The sequence below is a fragment of the Hyalella azteca genome, unplaced genomic scaffold, assembly GCF_000764305.2.
Source record: "Hyalella azteca isolate HAZT.00-mixed unplaced genomic scaffold, Hazt_2.0.2 contig3082, whole genome shotgun sequence".
NCBI lineage: Eukaryota > Metazoa > Arthropoda > Malacostraca > Amphipoda > Hyalellidae > Hyalella > Hyalella azteca.
The window spans coordinates 114,923-138,148 of record NW_025933335.1 but is presented as its reverse complement, the minus strand read 5'-3'; the positions used below and the strand labels follow the sequence as shown (position 1 = coordinate 138,148).

General features: G+C 39.6%; 1 protein-coding gene across 1 annotated transcript in view; it reads left to right on the top strand.

Moving 5' to 3' along the window:
- Positions 1 to 705: 705 nt before the first annotated feature.
- The window catches only part of LOC108676384, a 68,743-nt gene continuing 46,222 nt past the window's right edge, over positions 706 to 23,226 (top strand). Inside the window, 21 exon segments of the mRNA XM_047885771.1 lie at positions 706 to 713; positions 3,836 to 3,964; positions 4,350 to 4,881; positions 5,182 to 5,830; positions 6,002 to 7,008; positions 7,531 to 7,714; positions 8,504 to 8,744; positions 9,647 to 9,794; positions 10,133 to 10,454; positions 11,009 to 11,232; positions 11,522 to 11,751; positions 12,295 to 12,443; positions 13,903 to 14,047; positions 14,685 to 14,880; positions 15,437 to 15,586; positions 17,154 to 17,247; positions 17,613 to 17,981; positions 18,747 to 18,856; positions 20,563 to 20,676; positions 21,736 to 22,511; positions 22,842 to 22,966. Of these exon segments, the coding sequence (XP_047741727.1) occupies positions 706 to 713; positions 3,836 to 3,964; positions 4,350 to 4,881; positions 5,182 to 5,830; positions 6,002 to 7,008; positions 7,531 to 7,714; positions 8,504 to 8,744; positions 9,647 to 9,794; positions 10,133 to 10,454; positions 11,009 to 11,232; positions 11,522 to 11,751; positions 12,295 to 12,443; positions 13,903 to 14,047; positions 14,685 to 14,880; positions 15,437 to 15,586; positions 17,154 to 17,247; positions 17,613 to 17,981; positions 18,747 to 18,856; positions 20,563 to 20,676; positions 21,736 to 22,511; positions 22,842 to 22,966 (5,902 nt within the window).

The window sequence follows — 23,226 nt, the reverse complement described above, 5'->3', positions numbered from 1 at the left end:
CCGTCCATGACTTCACATTTTCGTTGGCAAGGAATTGCTCTCTGTGTCACTCACTGCATTGAGTACTGAGTTATATTTTTGTTATAGTGAATTCACTTGGCCCAATTAAAATGGTGCAAAACTACAAGACCTCCTGTAAGCTTACAGATACAGAAGAAATGCTATATGGCTGCTAATATGAAGCTTGCAGTTGACAAGGTTGTTGTCAATGCTCAATGGTGTGTCCATGGATACAGTAATATCACATTAATAATTTGGTAATGTATGGAGAAGGTAATATTATATCAAGGAAGAAAAACCAAGTAAAAATGCAGAAAATTTCATTTATTCTACATTTACATCATCTACAAAGGAAGGGGAGGACTTCAGAGTACTGTTAGTAATGGATGAGTACACTCTGCATGCTGCAACCTTTTTAAAATTAAGTTTTATTTGAAGTGTCTAATTAACCCATTCCCAGGGGTAATTAGGGACGTTTTTATTTTGAGTCTGCTTTTGGCGAGGTATGGCCATAACCTCTGCTGCAATAAACTGTTNATGCTGAGGTGAGCACCTGATGTCCACCATGCTGAGGTGAGCACCTGATGTCCACCATGACGAGGTGAGCACCTGATGTCCACCATGCTGAGGTGAGCACCTGATGTCCACCATGCTGAGGTGAGCACCTGATGTCCTCCATGCAGAGGTGAGCACCTGATGTCCACCATGCCGAGGTGAGCACCTGATGTCCACCATGCAGAGGTGAGCACCTGATGTCCACCATGCTGAGGTGAGCACCTGATGTCCACCAGCTTGTTTTGATCTTTCATGCGCTCAAGTATACATTATGTATATTCAAAAACATTATGTTTGTAGAATGCCAAATATTTCTATGTTGTGGATTTTGTTGCACTATTATATCAATCAGAAACATATTCACTATTTATGTTATTATCATGTTAATTGGTACCTCACTATCATTGGGGTAGGACTTGACTGATAGGCAGATTCCTTTTAATTTATAAAAATTTAACTTGTCTAAAATGTTCACCATCAATGAAGAGCAATTGAAACTGAAAATGTGGGATGAAGTGGTATCATTTTGTTAGTATCATTTTGTTAGTATCATTTTGTTAGTATCATTTTGTTAGTATCATTTTGTTAGTATCATTTTGTTAGTATCATTTTGTTAGTATCATTTTGTTAGTATCATTTTGTTAGTATCATTTTGTTAGTATCATTTTGTTAGTATCATTTTGTTAGTATCANGAGGTGAGCACCTGATGTCATCATGCTGAGGTGAGCACCTGATGTCATCATGCTGAGGTGAGCACCTGATGTCATCATGCTGAGGTGAGCACCTGATGTCTACCAGCTAGTTTTAATCTTTCATACTGCATTATATTATCAGCATTATATAATGCATAATGCATTATATTATCAGGATGCCAAATATTTTATGCCGAAGTACCAAAGAATGCCAAAGTTACATATTATGTTGCACTATTAGATAAAGCAGAAACATATTGATTATTTTTGCAATTTTTACGTTTGTTGGTACCTCAATATCATTGAGGTAGGACTTGACTGATGAGGCAGATTCCTTTTCATTTATGAAAATTCAATTAGGTAGTCTAAAATGCTCTCCATCAATGGAGAGCAACTGAAACTGAAAATGATGTATCTGAACTGGAAATGGGGGATGAAGTATCAATTTGTTAGCATCATTTTTGCCTTACTGTTTAGGTTAGTGCCTGTTTGGACCCCTGGATGGTAGTATCAAATTATTCTATCAATAACGTCTATGATCACAGTACTGTAGTACAAACTAACATGTTAGCCCTTTCTTAATGGGTGACTATAGTCATTATCAATTGATTCACTCATTGAATACCGTACGTTGTTAAGTAATTTTGTGTACTAGTATCTTGAACAAAACATTTGCTCCAGAAGTATGGTAGTGTATTGATCAATTAAGATTAGTGTCTCTTATACACATCTAGATGNGGCAAGTGTCAAGGAGTGCCTTAAGGCTGCTCTTACTAGTCATGTTGCTGCAGGCTCCAGCAAGTCTACTAGAACAATCCAAGCTCTCAATACCAACACTGCCATACACAGAGCCAAGAAGGTGAGCAAGACATCTTAACACTTTGACTCCGATTTCTTCATCTTGTACTATTATTTCATTTTTTGTACCTGTTTTTTAACAGGGATGCAAGACAGTCATTCTTTCCCGACAAATTTTGTGATTTAATTTTTCTCAATTGCGTTGGTTGGCTAAAATTTATGATAGGGGTACTTCCTAATTAAATTTTAAATATTGCAAAAAGAAAGCAAATGGAATTTTTATAGTGGAACCTACAAATAAACTAGTATAGATTGAGTTATTGGCCTTTTTGGGCCTTTTTTGTTCTCGGATTTGATCGATTTTAGGCAACCTGAATTATGTACCACTACATCCTGGAGAAATACATTTTGTGGTACGCATATGTACCAATTTGGAGTCAACATCTTAATAGGTGAGGATTGCTCTATTTTTGCAGTGTAAACTCGGATAAATGAGAGAGCCAGACGAAATAGCAATGCAATATTTGCCTTAGTGCAAGTCATTCTTACCCAGTTTAACCTAGCAAAAGGGCCATCAGTGCTACGTCTGATCTTTGTTTGTGATTTTGTTGCAAAGCAAGTAACTATTTGGACAACATGACCTTTTTATTTATGTGACAGTACACGTTATAACAACAGTTAAATTTATTATGGAGTCTCCAAATGTCTACACGTGATGAAATTGACCATCTAATTATATATGTACTTGAGGATTAGTTGTATTGTAATGTACTTGAGGATTAGTTCTCTAGGAATTTAAAAGCAAAAACAATACCACAAAAATTCACCATATCTTTATAAGAGAAAACGTTTTGGAGTCCAGCTCCATCGTCAGTTCACAAAATTCAGTTCAGAAGAAGTTCAGATCTAGAAACACAATCAATTAGTAGAGTAAAAGGCACTGTTGGGTTTTAAAACGGAGAATAAATAAATAAGACATGAAATTAACGCTAGTAAACGGCCTATCTATTTACTATTTCAAGAGGAGCGGAGCTAAAAGCGGCATTTAGACTAGGCTTCTGCTAGGATTAGTTGTATTGTACAGGTTATGCAGCAACACATTACATGTTAATGTATAACCACAGCAATAATGGACAGGTAGCAGGGCCTGTTCTTAAACCTAGTCACCTTGTAAACCCTCAGCTTGCATTGATTTCTTCCTCGACAACCGCTTCTTTTGTTATTGTCTAGCATTGCTTTGTGTCATATTTCATTGATGTTTCGTGATCATACTTTTATTTTATAACATGCACCTTTGCTAAATGGCCTCATATGGATTATAAGTAAGGCTTCTGGTTTTGTGTTAGTAAATTCTGTGCAATTTTTGACGACCACTTCTTTTGTTATTGTCTAGCATTGCTTTGTGTCTAATTTCATTGATGTTTCGTGCTCATATTTCTATTTTATAACATGACCAATTAATGAGTGATTAATGAAAATGTTGCTAATAATTGCTTGATATATACTGGATCTTAAGCTTCATCTAGCAACTTTAATAACATTTCTGAATAATGACAAAGTATTTCAAGTTCTGTTGCAAATTTTATTGTAAGATTATTACTGAATTATGACGAGGTACCTATTTCAAGGTCTGTTGAATAATTTTATTGGAAGAATATTACTGAATTATGACGAGGTATTTCAAGGTCTGTTGAACAATTTTATTGGAAGAATATTACTGAAGCACGACTAGGTATTTCAAGGTCTGTTGAATAATTGTATGTAGATTGAGACGTTATATTTTGTGCAGGTGGGCACTCCCCGAGCAGATGGCAGAGGCAGGTTTTTTCCACCAGCCCCTCATGCCGGACGACGACCGGGCAATGTGCTTCCTGTGCTCCGTGTGCCTCGTCTTCTGGGAGCCCACTGATGAGCCTTGGTGCGATGTTATTATTTTAATTATTTGATAATCATTGTGTTTGTTATAGACTTGTATCTGATACCTTGTTAATTATATTTTGTATTTTGGTCCTAGTTAATAATTTGTGTGAATTTTAACCACTGATGAGCCTCGGTTTGATGTTCTCATTTTAATTATTTAATTCTCATTGTGTTTTTATAGACTTCTATCTGATACCTTGTTAATTTTATTTTGTATTTCGGTCTTGATTAATTAGTAATTCACGTGAATTTTAAACAATTTATTGGGGGTTCAAAAATCTATTAACGCCTGGTCTTGGGTATGAAATTACTGGATCTGCCAAATATACGTAGATAAACTTGTTAATTGAAAGATTTTAAAATATATTTGGATGTTGTCACAGGTCTGAGCATGAAAGGCACTCCCCGAATTGCCCTTTTGTGAAGGGTGATTACACCCACAACGTCCCTCTGACGTACACGCTGTCCACGTCTCATGCCGGCTTCCATCACGACACTAGAACCCCCAGTCCCGCCACCAAGTCCACGACTGCATTAGAGAAAAAGTCCACAGACGCCAAGTCCACGACTGCATTAGAGAAAAAGTCCCCAGACTCCAAGCCTCCTAGTACCGTGAAGTCTCAGCCACCTTCTGTCAATAAGCATAGTACTAATCAAGTGAAGGAGCAGCCGCTACAGCTTCAAGTAGAAGACGTGGTTACCGATGACGGCATTAATGGAAATGCTGATATCCATGGGGCAGAAATTGAAGAGAATTCTGCGAGGAAAATTGTCGACGGTTCTGAATCGTACAACACTGTGGATAATCCAGTAACAGATATGGATTTTTCTTCTGGAAATTCTACGGATTTCATAGTTACCATTAGTAGACAAAGCGGCAGTGTTGTTTTATGGAGACTTAGCAAACAACTTCAGGTAATTAAATATATGCGCTGCGGTCCATATCTGTAGACTTCAATAATATTGCCACTGCATGATTGACTTATTATTTGTATTTATAAAGGTTATCTTGAACAATGGTTTGTTATTTACAATGAGAATTTGCCCTTGAAAACTAGCAAAGTTGTGAAAAAAGTATTTTTTTTTGCCAAAACATTAAAAAATGTTAGCTTCTAAACTGGTAAATTTTAAGCTTGTTTGTCTTACAGGAAGTGGTGATGGATATATCCAATGCATAAATAATCTTATTTACTCACAATTCTTAATGTTGAGCAGCGTGTGAAGTCTCTGGAAGTGACAGCATCAGATGCCAGTAAGTTTGAGTTGAAACAAATGCAACATGCTGGCACAACTCCAACTCAGTGTTGTCATGGCAAGCCTCCTGCTCGCCTCAAGACTTGGCTGGACCGCAACGCTGAGTCTCCGATGCAGGAAGGCCCTGACGCCTCGTTTGGTGCGATACCTCCGGAAAACTGGGAAGATTCGGAGGTCCTCACGCCTACAAACTCTTCTTCACCTAGCGCTTACCCCTCGTATTTAAAGTCTTCTGAAACATCTGAACCAATTCCTCTCATTCAAAATTCAGAAAAGGTTCTAGAAGTCTCGAAAACTGATTGTGTTTCACCTTGCAAGCATGATGAAGATCTTGCCCATGAAGTAGATTCAGTCGAAACGTTCGAAAGTTTAACTATTGACGTTGTCTCGTCTGCAACTGAGTCTGTGATAGAAGAAGCTGCCTCAATTTACTCCGATGCATCTTTAGAGGGTGTGGACGGTGGTTCACTAGTTGCAACTCTTTACACAATTCCTGAGCCTTCACTCCTGGGGGACACTAGCGGCCTTGACTGTGATGGCCTGAACATCGAGGTGATGGTCCAAGATGAGATCGCCATTAAGCGCGAAGCTAATACAGCGTCATCAACAGGTATTTGGAACCCAACATCTTGTGTACATTAATGTATGAAATCACAAGCATGGCTTAAGTTACGTGAGTGAACTTTATTTCCCTATTCTACTTAATAACAATTGTAAATAATTGAGTATAATTTAATCCTTTTGAGAATAGACGTTTAAAATATTGCCTGCTTTGTTCCAGGGGATTCTACCGAGCATTATGATTCAAACAAGTCGTTGTCCGTTCATTTGTGGGAGTCTAGCGTATTGGTGGACCCCGCAGAAGCAAATTTCTTCAGAAGAGGCGGTATTGTCACTGATGTCTCGAACCTTAACTCCTCCTGGCCAAAAACTGACCAAACTGATGGTTGGCCTGTTCTTGCTCGTCCTTCTGTAGTTGTAGCTGCAGGGCTCTGTTATAATGAAGTTCTACGCATGCAACAATTATCTTGCCATCAATTAACAGAACCTGAACATGTGACTTCAAGTCTCGGTTTATCAGTGGATTGCCAAAATGCCAAGCTCGAGGATAACTCAGATTGCGAAAATGCCAGCCATTCTTTGACCAGTGAGGAATCCCACGGAAAGTGCACCTTCTACCCTTGCTTGATGCTGTACGATTTCCACGAAGACACACAAGTAGGAACTGCGGTTCAAAAGACTTTTTATGAAGGCATGAGTACGGGATCTTCATTGGATGTGTCTCAGAAAAGTAACGGTATAAACGCCACTGGGAATAACACCAAAGCCACGGGAGGTTCCACTGTTTACTGTGAGGCTTCCCACAAATTAAAGTCTGTTCCTGTGAAGGATTGGGGCCCAACCGTACCTACTTCTAATAACAAAAGATCTTTCCTTCCTTTAACCAAAGAAAAAGGCGCAACTGGGACCCCCAAAGAAGCTGATGAGGGTGAAGCAAGGCGACCAGAGTGTATTCAGTGCGTGATGTTACCATGCGACTACCCTGACCCTGTAGTCACTGCCATCTTGCCCAACTCTTGTGGTATTTATTTGGTGGTGTGTCTTGCTCAAAACCCAGCAGCAGGTGATTCTGCTGCCTCGTCTAACGGTGGAGTGCTATTGCGCTATGCTATTCTAGGGAAGTCTTCTAGTAAAGCAGCGTCGGTGAAGCTTAGCGATGAGCTTCCTCTCATGAAGCCACTCCCTAGAGGGGAAGTCATCAAGGATATCATCGCTTTACCTTCTAGTGTAAGCATTGTTTACTCTACCGTGTAGTGCTAGCCGTGACTGTGTTCTAGAATTTGTTTGGAAATAATTGCTCGTTGGATTTTTGTAGGTACCACTCTATTGACAGTAATAAAAGATAAATTGTGAAATAATCAGGTGAATATTGCCTTTTTATTACAACACTTCTCTTTAACTTCACTTCTTGTTGTTTGTTTGTTTGTTTGTCTGCTACAAATCTTATAATCGATTTTTAACACAATTTACTTCTCCTATCGATCTGAAATTTTGCACACTTGCTAAAGTTGGAGACAATGCATTAATCGAATTACAAAATAAATAATTTTGAAAAAATTATACATTAAAAAATTGAAAATGAATGTTTTAATATTCCAAAATAAAATTAGCAATTCATTGTACTTCTGTAACATTGGAAACACGGGATTCTTTAGAAGTGTTGTCTTTAAAAAGTGGTGTATAAACGTATATTATTTATTATATATTTAATGCATGAAAGCATTAATATGATTGTTTTTAACTCCTCAGATTTCTGATGACGACCTGGACTGTTCGTATGACTGGTGCCACTGCCTGTTTGCTGCGGTCCTGCACGACGGCTCAATGCGCGTGTTTGACTGCGATGCCTTCACTTGCCTCTACCAGACGCCTGCTGTAGGGACAGCCTGTGTCCCTAACGAGTCTGCATTCTGCACTCTCACTTATTGTCACAGTGCGTAACTTGAATACATTCTTTCATGTTATCTTGAAAGTTATGTGCTGGACGTAAGAAATATATTTTTTAGCGCATTTTCTCATTTATGGAAAAAAAGCGCTATTGTGCTCGTCATGTCCGTCCGTCTGTCCGTGACTTCATGTTTTCGTCGACGAGAAAATGCGCTCTCTGTCACTCACTGCAGTGAATACTGAGTTACATTTTTGTTGAATCAATTTTGACTTGAATTCCAACTACCCAAGCTTGTCTCAAAATAACTTGTGTTGATGCAAAGTTGAGGGCAAGGAAAAGTTCTTAAGGTTCTGAGGCTTGATAGTATATTTCTGGACCAACGCCCGACATATACTGTCCTGTACTTCATCAAATGATTACCATTTGAATTTATCATCTACAAGCCTATCATCCATCGTCAGCTCGTCATTTTTCTCATACCATTCCTTTAGTGCCTATAACATTTGATGCACTAGGCAATAATTCTTCATCCAGCGCCTAACATTTGATGCACTTGTTTTATTATTCTAATTCAGGGCTAAAAGCATTCTTGCAAAACTACTAACGAAATCTAACTGCTTTTTCAATATGGGAAACTTGTAATATTTCTCTGCTATTCAATATTTCCTGCTCCTACTATTGTCATAATTAGAGGATTTGTGTGCAAGTCTCCGTCATTCTAGCCACTCATGGCCGGCATTCTAGTTTGGATTTGAGCGCAAGTCTTTGTCATTCTAGCCACTCATGGCCGGCATTCTAGTTAGGATTTGAGTACAAATCTCTATATTATTCCAGATCTAGAGCCGCTGTGGGCCGACATGGCGGTGTCGGAGGAGACGCTCCTGAAGTGTCTGGAGCTGACGACGTTCAGGCCGGGCTGCCCTAACCTCGTGGCCACCGTGCCGCCCTGCTGGATAGAGATGACCAAGGCCCAGCAGCAGAGACGTAATCCCCAGCCCTTGCAGCAGCCGCAGTACGTCCTACACGCCGCAGGGGCAGAGTCCACTAGGTGCTGGACGCTGGACCCAGACAACAGGTTAGAGAGTTGATTAACTTTTTTATTAGAGGTATTAACTATGTTATTAGTTAATAATTATGTTATTAGAGCTGATAACTATGTTATTAGAGTTATTAACTATGTCATTTGTTAATAACTTGTTATTAGAGCTAATAACTGTGTTATTACAGTTAATAATTATGTTATTAGAGTTATTAATTATGATATTAGAGCTATAACTATTTTATTAGAGCTAATAACTATGTTCTTAGAGCTAATAACTAACTATGTGCGAGATGAAGGTAATTGTCTAGGGCACATTGAGGAGAGAAGCATTTCCTGTACCTTCAATGCTTGGATGCCTTGTTCTTGGTAGTTGGAAGTCACAAATAGCTATTAAAGATAACTGCTTTACTAAAAAATTGATTACATGTTGTACAGCCGTTATCTTTTAATCATCTTGTGGTGTTACTTGAGGGTCGTTTCAGCAACAGCCCAGACTTAGGAATTCAATAGCTATTACGTGGCGAGAAACCAAGCTTTCATTCGGCCACTCTCATGTTTTGCTGAATGGGCATCAGGATATTATGCTAAAAATCTTGTTAGATAATTATAAACATTTCTGAAAATTTCCGTTTTGTCGGTTTCTGAATGTAAAATTGTGAACATAGTTTTGTTTCATACTTGAAAAGCAATGGTATATGATATATGGTATATGGTATATGATATATAAATGCAGCATTTATATATCATATATATCATTCCTAAATATATCAATTTAGGAATGATATTTCTGTTACTGTTAGTTGACTGATAGTTGGCGGGATGACAGTGAGTTTATTAGTGCTGCCAATGCATACAATGCACAATCTTATAATATGCAATCACAACCATAATATACAACACAAATAATAAGCCGTTATTATTTTCGTTGACCGCAGTTCGTGGAGCGATCACCTGTTCGAGTTGATCATAACCCCAGCGTCGGGGGCGGCGGGGGGCGGTGCATCTTCCACCGTTGCCGTGGGCCACATCAACATTAAACTCCAGCTCTCACGCCAGCGACTCAATCTCGATCCTAATATTCAGGTAGACTAGAGCTTATTTGTTTTGTTATGTATAAAAATCTAGTTTTTTCTACTGACGACCACACACGATATTAGCTATGATTTTGTACAATATCAGACAAATGTTTTTTTGTATGATTCTTGTTGCCCAACTTTTCCGTGTGATGGCGTGGAAGTAGATAAAATAAGTAGAGAAAAACTGTTCAACGAGTAGATAAAAACAAACAGAATGCAAGCATAAGCTATACTCGATGTTAGTTAATAAAAAAAAGAGAGGCAATTCTTGGGTACTTTAAATTGTTGTCGTAAATTACCTTATCATTATTATGGATTTTCTCATCAATGTTGGCCACCCCAAAGGTGACGCTGCTCCGGCAGACCCACGGCTCGTCACGCAGCTGCGGCATGTCAAGCAAGCACAGCAAAGCGGGCGCCCGCAACCCAGACGAGAACAGTAAGCTGTCCTCGCTTACTGACGCTACTTGCCGACACAAGCGGAAGCACAACGACCTGCACAATGGCAGCAAAACAACACCAAAAGCTGCCAAGACCGCCACAAAACTCATGCGCTCTGCCGTGGACACGGAGCAAAATCGTAGTGAGAATAAAGAAGCTTCTGCTGCTGCGGACGCCGCGGCCTCTCTTATGTTTGACGAGACCAGCCCTTTGGACCAATATCTCGGTGAGAGTTGTATGACTCCTGTATTACTTTGAGTGTTCGATCTTCTTAAATCCATCTGTTCGTAAATTTATCTGTTGTTAGATTCATCTGATGTTGAATCATCTGTTTTTAAATTCTTCTGGTGTTGAATCATCTGTTGATAAATTCATCTGATGTTGAATCAGCTGTTGCTAAATTCATCTGATGTTGAATCATCTGTTGTATAATCCATCTGTTTTTAAATTCATCTGTTGTTTGAATGATCCGTTGTTATATCCAAGCTCTTCCCTCATCACGAGCACTACCATGCATTTCTGTGCTGAATAATTTAAGCTCACATACCGTATCCAATTGCTGATAGCGCCCTATGTGACCATTTAAACGCCTCTACCACATCAATTGATTGAACTATTCAAAAGTGAAATTTGATTGAGCATTTTCTAATTCATGAATTTGACGTGGAGTAACTTGAAAATAATAACCTTCTTGAATATGCTAGCTGTAAAATATATCGAGGATATACTTGTTCTGATATTGTAACCTCACGCTGAGTTGTCACGTCACGTTCACCACAGATGGCCCCGTGAACCCGGCTACAACGGCGACGTTCCAAGCGGCCCACAACGCAGAGTTGGTGAGCGGTCCTGTGAATGTGGGGGACCACTTGGACCTGTCCGGCCACACCGCCTACGTCACGTTCTCCTGCCCCGCACTGGCGCTACACCGCAGCCGCTGCACCTTCCTTGTCCACATCAGGGCCATGCCTGTGCACCACCAACGGCTGCTCGACCGCTACAAGGTCTGGTCGAGTGTGCCTTTATTATGTTGTTGAAATACCAATATGTTATCGATAGACCGATACACGGTCTTGTCGAGTGTGCCTTTATTATGTTATCGATAGACCGATACATGGTCTTGCCCTGTTTGTTCTAGCAATGGACAGTTATTAGATCTTTCATTTGCCACTCTCTACAGTCTTATTGTTTTATAATTAAAATCTGATTTTATTTTCCTTTCCCTACATTGCTATTGTTCTATAATTATCGTTATATTATGTTTAATTTTATCTTCCATTTCCTACATTGTAGATGGGCGTACCAGATGTGACGTCAAGCTACATTCCTCCTGAGGACAACCCTAGCACTGAGAAATACGTCTCCAGTGTTGAACGCGCTACCGTCACCAACAGCAACACCACTTCTAACAACAACAACAATAACCTCAACAACAGCAGTCAAGACTACCCCGCCGCGGGCTGTAACGATATTCAAGAGCTCTCCATCACCCTGAGCTCGGCTCCCACCTCCTGCGCTGACAGGTGATTGGCAACGTCTGAACCAGCCTGAAAAATTTCGGGACTTCATTCAATTTAGATGCATTTTTTGCTTATGTTTTGGCAATTCTGACCCAGTTTGGCCCAGCAGGTGAAAAATGCGTTTCAGTACTACATGTTGCTATGTGGACAAAATGAATTGTTAACTGTTTTGCGTGTACTAATTCACGAAACTTTAGATCAGATTTTTAGGCATTTGCAAATAATTCGCGGGCAAATATTTTTTAGTGGGGTTGGGTTGTTTGCAGTGAATGCCGTATGGTCTCCTCGAATAAATACCAGTCCCCTCAATACCAGACTTTTAATCTCTGTATTTTTATAATGAAATTCCTAATTGTAATGAAGTCTGAATGCCCCCAGACATATGCAAGCGATTATGAAATTTAAAATATATGGTTGTAAAATTGTCAATATTAAAATGAAACTTTTTTTTTCTATTAAATTTCATATTTGTAACGAAATAAGTCTTATGGAACATCCCAGTATTTTTATAGAATTTAATTTGTAACAAAGTCTGAATGGCTGCAGACGGCAGCGGGCTGCGCTGGTGACCAAGACCAGCTTCCACCAGCAGCTGGTGGAGGCCGCCGCCGCCGAGACCACCTCCGACCACCTGCGCCACTGCGCTCTGGACCTGCTGCTGTGGCTCCACGCACTGCACGCGCCACAGCGCCCATGTCAGTTCCACTGCACTGCATGGTCTTGCTGCACTGCATGAGCTCATTGCTTAAACCTCTGGATTATGATCTTCGCATGACTGAAGCACAGTCTTCCAAAGTCTTCCCATAACTAAACCTCTTGATTATGATCTTCACATGACTGAAGCACAGTCTTCCCATAACTAACCTCTGGATTATTATCTTCACATGACTGAAGCATAGTCTTCCAAAGTCTTCCCATAACTAAACCTCTTGATTATGATCTTCACATGACTGAAGCACAGTCTTCCAAAGTCTTCCCATAACTAAACCTCTGGATTATGATCTTCGCATGACTGAAGCACAGTCTTCCAAAGTCTTCCCATAACTAAACCTCTTGATTATGATCTTCACATGACTGAAGCACAGTCTTCCAAAGTCTTCCCATAACTAAACCTCTGGATTATGATCTTCACATGACTGAAGCATAGTCTTCCAAAGTCTTCCCATAACTAAACCTCTGGATTATGATCTTCACACGACTGAAGCATAGTCTTCCCATAACTAAACCTCTTGGCCCATTGTTTGTGCTGCATATCTTATTCCGGTCATCACTATATTCCTAGCTAATGACCTTTTGAATTTGATTTTTCTCACACCTGCTCCATGTTAAACAAAATGTGTTTTTCTACGATCATATTTATTGTCAATGTAGCGTCTCATATCCATTATCCAACTGAATGGATGATAAGATACTTTTAACTCCATGATTTTGCGTAGTCTTTTATCAATTTCATCGTCTTAGTTTTATTTTAGAATTATTATTATTGCTATGCAATAGCAAAAATCAAAATCATTGTCTTGCACTGATGACTTCATTTGTGTGCATTGCGTGTACCTGTACCTGACCTCACGTGTACCTGTACCTGACCTCACGTGTACCTGCACCTGACCTCACGTGTACCTGTACCTGACCTCACATGTACCTGTACCTGACCTCACGTGTACCTGTACCTGACCTCACTGACCGTGTGCAAGGTTCGTATGAATACCTGAAAATATATACTGTAAAGTAACTCCCTTGTGGCGATTTTCTTTTTAATAGAACGGATTTGAAATCGAACATTTCGAGTTATTTCAGCATTAATATGATCTTATTACGTTTACCCAAACCCATTTCTTAAAATAATTATTGTTATAGTTCATCATAGACCTGTTGACTGATGTGTCGCTTGATAATTCATTTCAGCTACAATGCATGAAACCTAATGCATTTTTGCTTATAACGAAGTACCCATGGGCCTACAATAATCATTGTAGGCATAATTCCGTCCTAGGCCTGACTATTGTAGTGTCCTTTTGTTCAGGTCGCCGTGATGGAGCCAGCGCCGAATAATAAAATTTTACTTGTGTTATCATGAAGGACCCGTAGGCCTACAAAATAATTGTTGGCATAATTCTGTCATAGGCCTGACCACTGAAGTGTCCTGTTGTTCAGGTCGCCGTGATGGCGCCAGCGCCGAGTATGTTGCGTTGGTGGCCGCCGTGCAGCGGCACGCGCCGGCGCTGGTGCGGCGCTGCGTCGTCTTCGCTGACCGCTCCCTCGCCAGGAAGACCACCAAGCTGCTCGTGCTCGTTGTCCAGTAAGTTATTTTATGTACTGATGAATAGAGACTAATTTCTTTGTTGTGCAGTAAGTTTGTAAATTTGGGTTTTTAATTTCGTTCTGTGCTTCCAATGTATTAATTTGTGATTCTAGATTCTACGAACTGACGATGGAGCTGGTCTCCGAAAAGTTTTCTATCAAGATATGAATTTTTGTGGACTAACGGTATTCTTTGCTTTTAAATTCTTAGACTAATTTATTTGTTGTGCAGTAAGTTATTTTATGTACTGATGAATAGAGACTAATTTCTTTGTTATGCAGTAAGTTATTTTATGTACTGCTGAATAGAGACTAATTTCTTTGTTGTGCCTCTACACAATTTCTTTGTTGTGCAATAAGTTATTTTACGTACTGTTCCACTGGACAGTAATTTCGTTCTTATGCAGTGAGTCATTTTCGTACTAGAATTTCGTACGGTTATTTCGTTGTGCATTAAGTCATTTTTCGTACTGCTTTACCGGAAAAATATTGTGGATCATTCGCTCAAATTTTATTAAAGTTTCAATATTTTCTAAATGCATTTTATCTCTCAATTTTTTTCATAATGTCAATCTTTTTTACATGCTTACGCAAGCATAATAATTTCTCTAATGCAATGTATCTGCCGTGATCAGACAGGACGCCTGCAACACCACTAAAGGCTCGTTCGACATTTACGACGAGACCCAGACCCCCAGCAGCGCCATATGTGAGGCGGTGGTCGCTAGTGTCCCTCTGGCCAGCGCTGCCCGCAGCTCTGGAGCTCTCACGCACTTCTTCCTGCTGCTTAACTATGTCAAGTGGAGCGACCAGGACGCTGTCGTTAATAAGGTCGATATGCACTTCTTTGATACTACTTCATATTATGCAGTACTTGAATTTCAATTGCGAATAGCGAGCGAAGGGAATTGAATAGGCACTTCAATGAAACTTCGTTATGCATTACTTGAATGTCAATTGTGAATATCTAGTGTGGGGAAGTGAAAATGCACTTCGAGGAAGTTCACTTCAATGAAATTCACTTTGATAAAATGAACTCCGATGAAACTTCGTTATGCAGTGCTTGAATATCAATTGTGAATATCGAGGGGAATGAAAAAATATTATAGATTGCTTTAATGCCGACCTTGAATATTTAAGAAAATTATAAGTGTTCTCTTGCAATTGTGTTTTGTTATTTACCTATCCTTAGTTTTCATACAACAAATGATCAAATTTACGCTTTTATTTTATATATACGATATTATCTGGCGAATTAGTCATATGATGAACGTTTGACGAGTAAATTCATATGGTAAATATTTGCGTTTCTTTAAATAGGGCTTACACGAATCAATGCCAAATCTTGCTTTAAAGGCCGTGTATTACTTAATTTGTCTACCTGCAGGTGACTGAGCTGCTGAGCGCCACTAACGCCACATTAGAGAAGAAAGAAGATCCGCTGCACCTCATCCTGCAGTCTCACTTCGGCCTGCACGGCACGCCTCTGCACAGGACGCTCTTTGATGTCCTGCCGCCCTGCTTCACTGATACTCAGGTCCGGCTTCTATGTATTTTTTTCAAAGGCTGTTTTTATTGTTTTGACATTCATATTGTGTTCATTTGCCTACCTTCTTCACTGACACTCAGGTTTGGCATTTATTTATTGGATATGAAGATTATTGCAATTTTTGTTTTGGCATTCATTTTATGTTCATAATCAGCGAGTTTTGTTGTTGGAATTTTTATGCGGTGTGCTGCCGCTGTACTTCATTGACACGCAGGTCGGGCTTGTATATTTTTTTCTTTGAAAGCTATTGTTAAGAAATTCATTTTCTTTTCATTATCAACAAGAGTTTCGTTGTTGGATAGGTTCTTAGATGTGTTGGCCTGTACTCTACCGACACACTAGTGAGGTTCTTAGATATTTCATCTTTGAAGGCTACTATCGACCGTAATTTCAGCTTCGGTTTGATATCAATTTTCTGTTTTCATTCATTTTTGCTATGAGGTTTTGACGACCTACCGCCCTGTTTCACTGACACGTAGGCATGGGGCTTTTAAATAATCTTTCTTTGATAGTTTATCTGTAGGGAAGGGAGCATGATACAGGAGAATTATTTTCTCATCTAAAATATTGACGCATTATGTTGATTATCATCGAGAGTACCGTTTTGGAATAGTTATTTTATGTGATGACTCCATATTTCTCTGATAGAGAGGTAAGGTATGTATTATATTTTCCATGTGTTCGAGGGTTGCTTTCAATGAGCATTACGTGGCAATTATTGTATGGGGTGCAACACTTTCTACACGTTTTTATCATGATTTTCCATATCAATTAACATCGATTTTTACTCTCGTTTTTCATTGCTGGTTTTTACCATTGTTCTCTTGTATATGAGGTTTTAGGTCAACCCTGACATGACCGACGTTTGGCCTTCTTTGGATTTTTCATTTTGTTTCGTGTTGATGCACAGGATTGAACCTCAGGATTGATTCACGATTGATTGATCCTCGGGATTTTTTCATGATTGATTGATACTCAGGATTGATTCACGGTTGATTGAACCTTAGGATTGATTCACGATTGATTGATCCTCAGGATTGATTCATGATTGATTGATCCTCAGGATTGATTCATGATTGATTGATCCTCAGGATTGATTCATGATTAATTGATCTACCGGGTTGCATTCTTTGAATGAGTCGTGACATATGCGTAATTTAGATCTACGCTGCTTAATGGTCAGGGTCAGTTGAACTCCTTCATTGTTTAGGAATTGTATCGAATTTATCACCCCCATACATAATGTTTCACATTCATTGTGAAGCAAAGCGTCGATTATGGTGACAATCGTGGCACCCATCGAGGTATGAACATTCAGAAACTTCTTAACCGTGGCTGGGCTGCATAAGTAAAACAGAACTTATGTTAGGCAGGAATATTGAAACGTTGAAAACGTTGTAAAATAATGCAACCATAGGACGGTTAATCTATATCTTATCCTAATCATGATCTCACCAACTTACGTTAGGCAGGAATATTGTAACGGTAAAAAACGTTGTTAAGTAACGCAAACACGGGAGGGTTAATCTATATATTATTATCTCGATCTCGCCAGAAACCCAAGAGCGCGTCTGAGAGAGCTGCTGAAGGGAGTGCTGCTGCTGCCGGTGGTGCTACGGCTGCTGCAGGGGGTGTGAACAGCGGGGGCGGTGAGTAGCGGTCCTTCATTTACTTGAAGAATATTCTTCAACTAAATTATTATATAACTATTCTTGAAGAATAGAATAGCTTGGTCTTCCCTTGTTTCCTGTTGAGGTCGTGATATGAAAAGTTTGGAAGTTTTCACTTCTAATTATTAGTACAAAATTATTTTTATAGTTTTTCTGCGAAATAATATACTATTATTATTTCATTTTTTGATGGCATATCTAGCTATATTGCCGGGATAAAACTGCTGATGAACATTTACACATGCATTTGTTGATATGAATGATAAACATTCATTTCCATGGTTCGGTGTTGAGAAATGAAACATATTCAACATAAATTTAGCTTTTTCTCTTTTTCCCCACAGGTAACAAAGTTCCAAAACCAGGTCTTCTTTCGAGTATTGGAGTGAATGAAATGGATTCCATCCTATTCGGTGCTGGCGATGTCTCCTCTTCTAGCGGTCTAAACCATGGCTCCTCGAGCGCCTCTAACGGAACTGCTTCTACCAACGCCTCCACTACCAACACAACCACCAGTACCAGTCACAACTACAGCAACGTGACGGGTGGTAGCGCTGCTGGTATTACTGCCAGCTTTGGACCTAACACCGGCACAGGATGGTCACCAATGTGCCCGCCGCTGTCGAGCGTGAGCGGCCTGCTGGAGGTGGAGCCTCTGCACGTGACCTTACACACGGCCAGTTACGGCACCAAGCTGCTGCGGGGTGGCTCAGGTAATATCCGGGGCTTGTTATGTTCTCTTGTTTTGCGGTTAAATGAGTAGTTATACTCGCTAAATACGATTAAGACTGACCATCTTATTACACACGGTCAGTTACGGCACCAAGCTGCTCCGGGGTGGCTCAGGTAACATCTGGGGCTTGTTATGGTCGCTTGTTTTGTGGTTCGATAGTACAGAGTTCGAGAAGTCTAGTTGCGCATTAAAGTAAAGAAATAATGTCCATTGACTCTATAACGAGTATACGTCTGTATTCAGTCCTAAGCAGTATAAATATATCATTTGTATATTTATTATGTTCTTCACCGGAGCTTATATGTTCTTTTGTTTTGTGAAGAAATGAGTAGTTATACTCGCTAAATACGATTAAGAAACATCCGGGGCTTGTTATTTTTTCTTGTTTTGCCGTTAAATGAGTGGTTATACTCGCTAAATACGATTAAGAAACATCTGGGGCTTGTTATTTTTTCTTGTTTTGTGGTTAAATGAGTGGTTATACTCGCTAAATGCGATTAAGAGAGACCATCATATTACAAACACGTGTTGCGGTACTAAACTGTTCCGTCTCGGCTTGTGTAATTTGGTAAGATCCACGGCTTGTTTTGTCCTCTTGTTTTGTGGTCTGAATGATACTGATTGATGAGGATTGAGAATGCTTTAATATTTTTCCCTTACAACTTTCTGTTTTACACCTCTGACACTCTCCTGTTTGTAAGGTTACTCAGGTAAGGGCCGATGATTTATCTCGACTTTGTTGCAGGATGGGGTGACGTGAACATGGCGATGCTTCCTGCTGAGGATCCTTCATCAGATCCTGAGTCTCCTTTTATGTTTTTGGGACCCACGGACGAGCTTGATTATATATTCACCGTAAGTATTGATATCTTTATTCTCTCTCTGCTTGTACTTTCTGTGGGTCGTAGGCAATGCTTGTAAGACGGTGGGAAAACCTCTTTATTCCCAATTAAACTCTAATAACTCGTATTTTTTGTGGAAAATATTAAATTATTGACTATCTTTTGGGAACAATTATTTGTGGCGTGGAAAATAGACGAGCTTCTATGCCAACTTAAAATCATTCTTCTGTCGGATGCTGCTTAGTTCTCATTAATCGTTTGTTGAGGAATTTTATTTACTTTAATGTATTTCCGAAATTACTTTGATCGAAAAGATATCGTCGATTTAATTTGCATTTTCTTTCTTTATAAATTTTGAAATTTAAGTAAGTTTATAGTAGTTTAGAATCATGCACTGATCATTTGGTTGTACAAAGCGTTTCTATCCTCTTCACTCGGTTGAGACCTTGTCCACATACCGATATCATTTTTAGTCTTTTGTGGGTCATCCTGATCCAGTTTAGTCTAACAAACATGCGTATCATTGCTACGTGCGGAAAATGTCACTATTTTGACAGTATAACCCATTCACTTTTTTGAGTGCACGCATGTTGAATGCTTGACGAAACTGAAAATTGTGGTCAATATCATCGGTGAATATTTTTGTTGGACACTATAAAAGATAGCAAAATTTTAAACGACCTCTGAAGCTGACAACACCGACGACTCAGGACTCAGTAGGGATATACACAGAGAAATGTCCGGTTCTTGTCCAAAGAACGATGCATTTTCTTACTTTTTTGTGAGTCCTCCTATATTTGTGGTGCTAGCAAAAAGAAGATTATACCTGCCTGGTGTAACTGAGTTCACTATTACTGCAATTTGAAAAAATCAACTACATGATACAAATTCCCTCTTTTTGAACACTCGGAGAAGCTACAAATATTAGACTTTTATCCTTTAACGTTCAGAATTGAATTTAAACTCTCATGTAGGTACACTTCATTGACAGTGCAATGCTGAATGTTGATTACAAACTCTCCGCTGCCCGTTTCAACTATTGGGTAACACTTTTAAAACGCTGCTTGTACTTCCGTGGTTACTTGTACAATATACTCATTGTAATTTTGTTGACACTCGCGTACGGTAATACTTTATGTAATTTCTGGGATTTTCGTGTAAGACTCCTTGTTTTTTTTCTAATATTCTGGGAACACTTCTTGTTATGGCGCTAATAATTGTATATTTCTTATCGTACTTCTGTAAATGCAACTTAATGATCGGGGAACTATGTTAAACTTGATGTTTTCGTGGATGTAAGTTGGAATGTAGAGATAAGGGAACTGTGTTAAATTTTATGTTTTGGTGGCTGTAAGTTGGGAATGATCGGGGAACTATGTTAAACTTTATGTTTTCGTGGCTGTAAGTTGGAATGTAAGGATAGTGGAAATATCTTAAACTTGAGTTTTTCGTGGATGTAAGTTGGAAATGTAGAGATCGAAGAACTATGTTAAACTTGATGTTTTCGTGGATGTAATCTGGAATGTAGTGATAGGGGAACTATGTTGAATTTGATGTTTTCGTGGATGTAAATGAGAATGTAGAGATCGAGGAACTATGTTGAATTTGATGTTTCCGTAGATGTAAGTTGGAACGTAACGATCATGGAACTCTGTTAAACTTAAAGTTTTGGTGGCTGTAAGCGCTGAGGTTATGAGCTTGTGGGCTGGTTTTGTTCAGCTGGCCGAGCAGACCGCCGAACATCTGGCCGAGAATGTGGACGATATGATGGACTTGGTGCTCAGTCTTGAGCTCGAGCGCTGCAAGACTGGCCAGTCCTCTGACGCCGGCAAGGTCTGTGTCTTGTAGTTTAATTTCGTTGTAACAATAAGGCCTGTGTCTTGTAGTTATAATCGCGTTACAATATGGTGAGAGTCTTGTAGTTGTAATCGCGTTGTAACAATAAGGTCTGTGTTTTATAGTTGTAATAGCGTTGCAGTATAGTGAGTGTGTTGTAGTTGTAATAGCGTTGTAACAATAAGGTCTGTGTGTTGTAGTTATAATCTCGTTACAATATGCTGAGAGTCTTGTAGTTGTAATCTCGTTGTAACAATAAGGTCTGTGTGTTGTAGTTATAACCTAATTACAATATGGTATGTATAGGTAGTAGATTGTGTGTATAGTAGATGGTGTGTATTGTAGATGTGCACATGTATTGAAAGCCTGTACATAATGTGCAGTTCTTCCCGAAATTCTTTCACATATATTTGACTGTTTAAACGAACAGATTTTTTTCACCAGTAACAAGATCTTAATAGGATTCTAATTTCCCTGAAAGCTCCTTCAAATCTATGTTTATTTATACTTTATCTAATTCCATATTGTTATTATTCTATAAGTGACATGTAACAACATTCTTAGGACCGCCTCCATTGCTCTACGTCCATGGTCAGGAGATGATATAAGCTGAAAATCCTTACTCGCTTTGATGACCTATAGCTGATATTTTTATTTCTCCCGTTTTAATATTGTTTGTCATTTTATGCTTAGTTAAAGGCTAATTCACATAAGCTATCCGGAGCAAGGTGGAATTTTTGAAATGTTTCACATATTCCTAATCGACCCACCTTAGTAACTTGATATGTTCCAAAATATCCACTAAATATGAAAAGAAAATCTAGTTTCAATTTATAGATAGAATGTGATATATGCGAACTTGTTTATGTTTCAAACCTCCTGAATTTCACTCGGCTCTGTAACCTGTATTTTATTTCACAGCCAGATGGCCTGCTAAAAGCTTACTCTTTGATATCGTGAGCTAGTCTTTGTTTGTTTTGACGAGCATTTGAGTCTGCTGAAACCTTCTTAATTTCATTCTGCTCTGTGGCTTATATATTTAACTTTATTTCACAGCCTGATGGCAGCTGTCACGCCTTGCTTCCTCAACATCTGTTCCCCGGCCACGCTCATCTAGAAGAAGACTATACCGAGCTTCAGGCTCTCTTCAGCAAGACTAGTGAACAGATCGTGAAGCTGCAGGAACTGGTGGAGAGTGGCTCTAAACTGCCCTATGAAGCCATGCACGGTTCTAATTTATTACAGGAATCCCTCAAATTTGGCCAAAAAATTAAAACTCTGAGTGCGGCTCACGTCGGAGATTCTTCCGACGCGCTAAAACATGATCAATCAAAAGCCTATAATTCTTATCAGAAGAACGTCAATGAGAACGTGTCATCAAGCAAAACAGTTGACGAATCAAGCATAAAATTAGGCGATAAAGTCAAAAATAAAAATGAGGCGTGTTCATCCACAAGCTGCCATAAACCAGGTGACAAGTCTTCTAGTCCTACGGACTACACTGGCACTGCTGGTGTCAGCTCGCTACCAGTAACTGCCTGGCAACAGTTCCTGTCTCTACCATCACAACAGTACCTAGTTGTCGAGCACATGGTCCCTGGTGCTCGAAGGTTCGTAGTTTTTGACTTCGGTGAACCCGTGCTCCTGACGGACGTTTTTGTCCCCGTATGTCCGGATCTTGCGTCCCTCTCTGTGGACGTTTGGCTCGTCGGAGAAGATCGCGACACTCACCGTCTCGCCGTCTGCTCCGACATCGCGTCCAGACCTCTGATCCTGTCTGACCTGCAGCCTCCTCCGCTGTGTCGGTACATTCAGCTCACCAGCCTCGGCAGGTGCGAGTCTTAGAGTTTACCTGAGAGCGATAAATCCATTCCACAGTGTATGTTCTATTCATAATCTAATACATGTGATATTTTCTGATCCTTAGCATAACTTGACATTCGGTGCGAGATAGCCCGTCCTGAAGCGCCAACAATTATGGCCATGGATTAACGGACCAACCAAAACAATGGCCAGTGAACTAACTAATTACCTAGTTAGTTAACTAATGAACTAACCAAAGCTATGGCCAGTGACCTAACTAATTAACTAGTTAGTTAACTAAATGAAGTAACCAAGTAACTCGTCAGTTAACTAAATGAACTAAGCAAGTAACTCGGCAGGTACGGGATGGTGACGGGAGAGAGCGTCATCTCGCTAGGCAACTTCTACGGCCATCGTCTGCTGCTGCCGTGGGTGCCGCGCTCGCTCTCCTACCTTCCCAAGGACCAGCCCTCTACGCGCGCCCGCAAACTCGCTCAGGTTACCCAAGTTTATTTTTATTACCATTTTGTTATATGTTATTTAATTCTACATATTACAGTTTTTTATCTCTTGGATTATTATCTTGCCAACAATAAAAATTTGCCGCGCTCGCTCTCTTACCTTCTCAAGGACCAGCCCACTGCGCGCGCCCGTAAACTCGCTCAGATTACCCAAGTAAATATTATTCGACAAAATTATACCATTCGAGAAAACTTTATTATCATGTTGTTAATAATTTATACA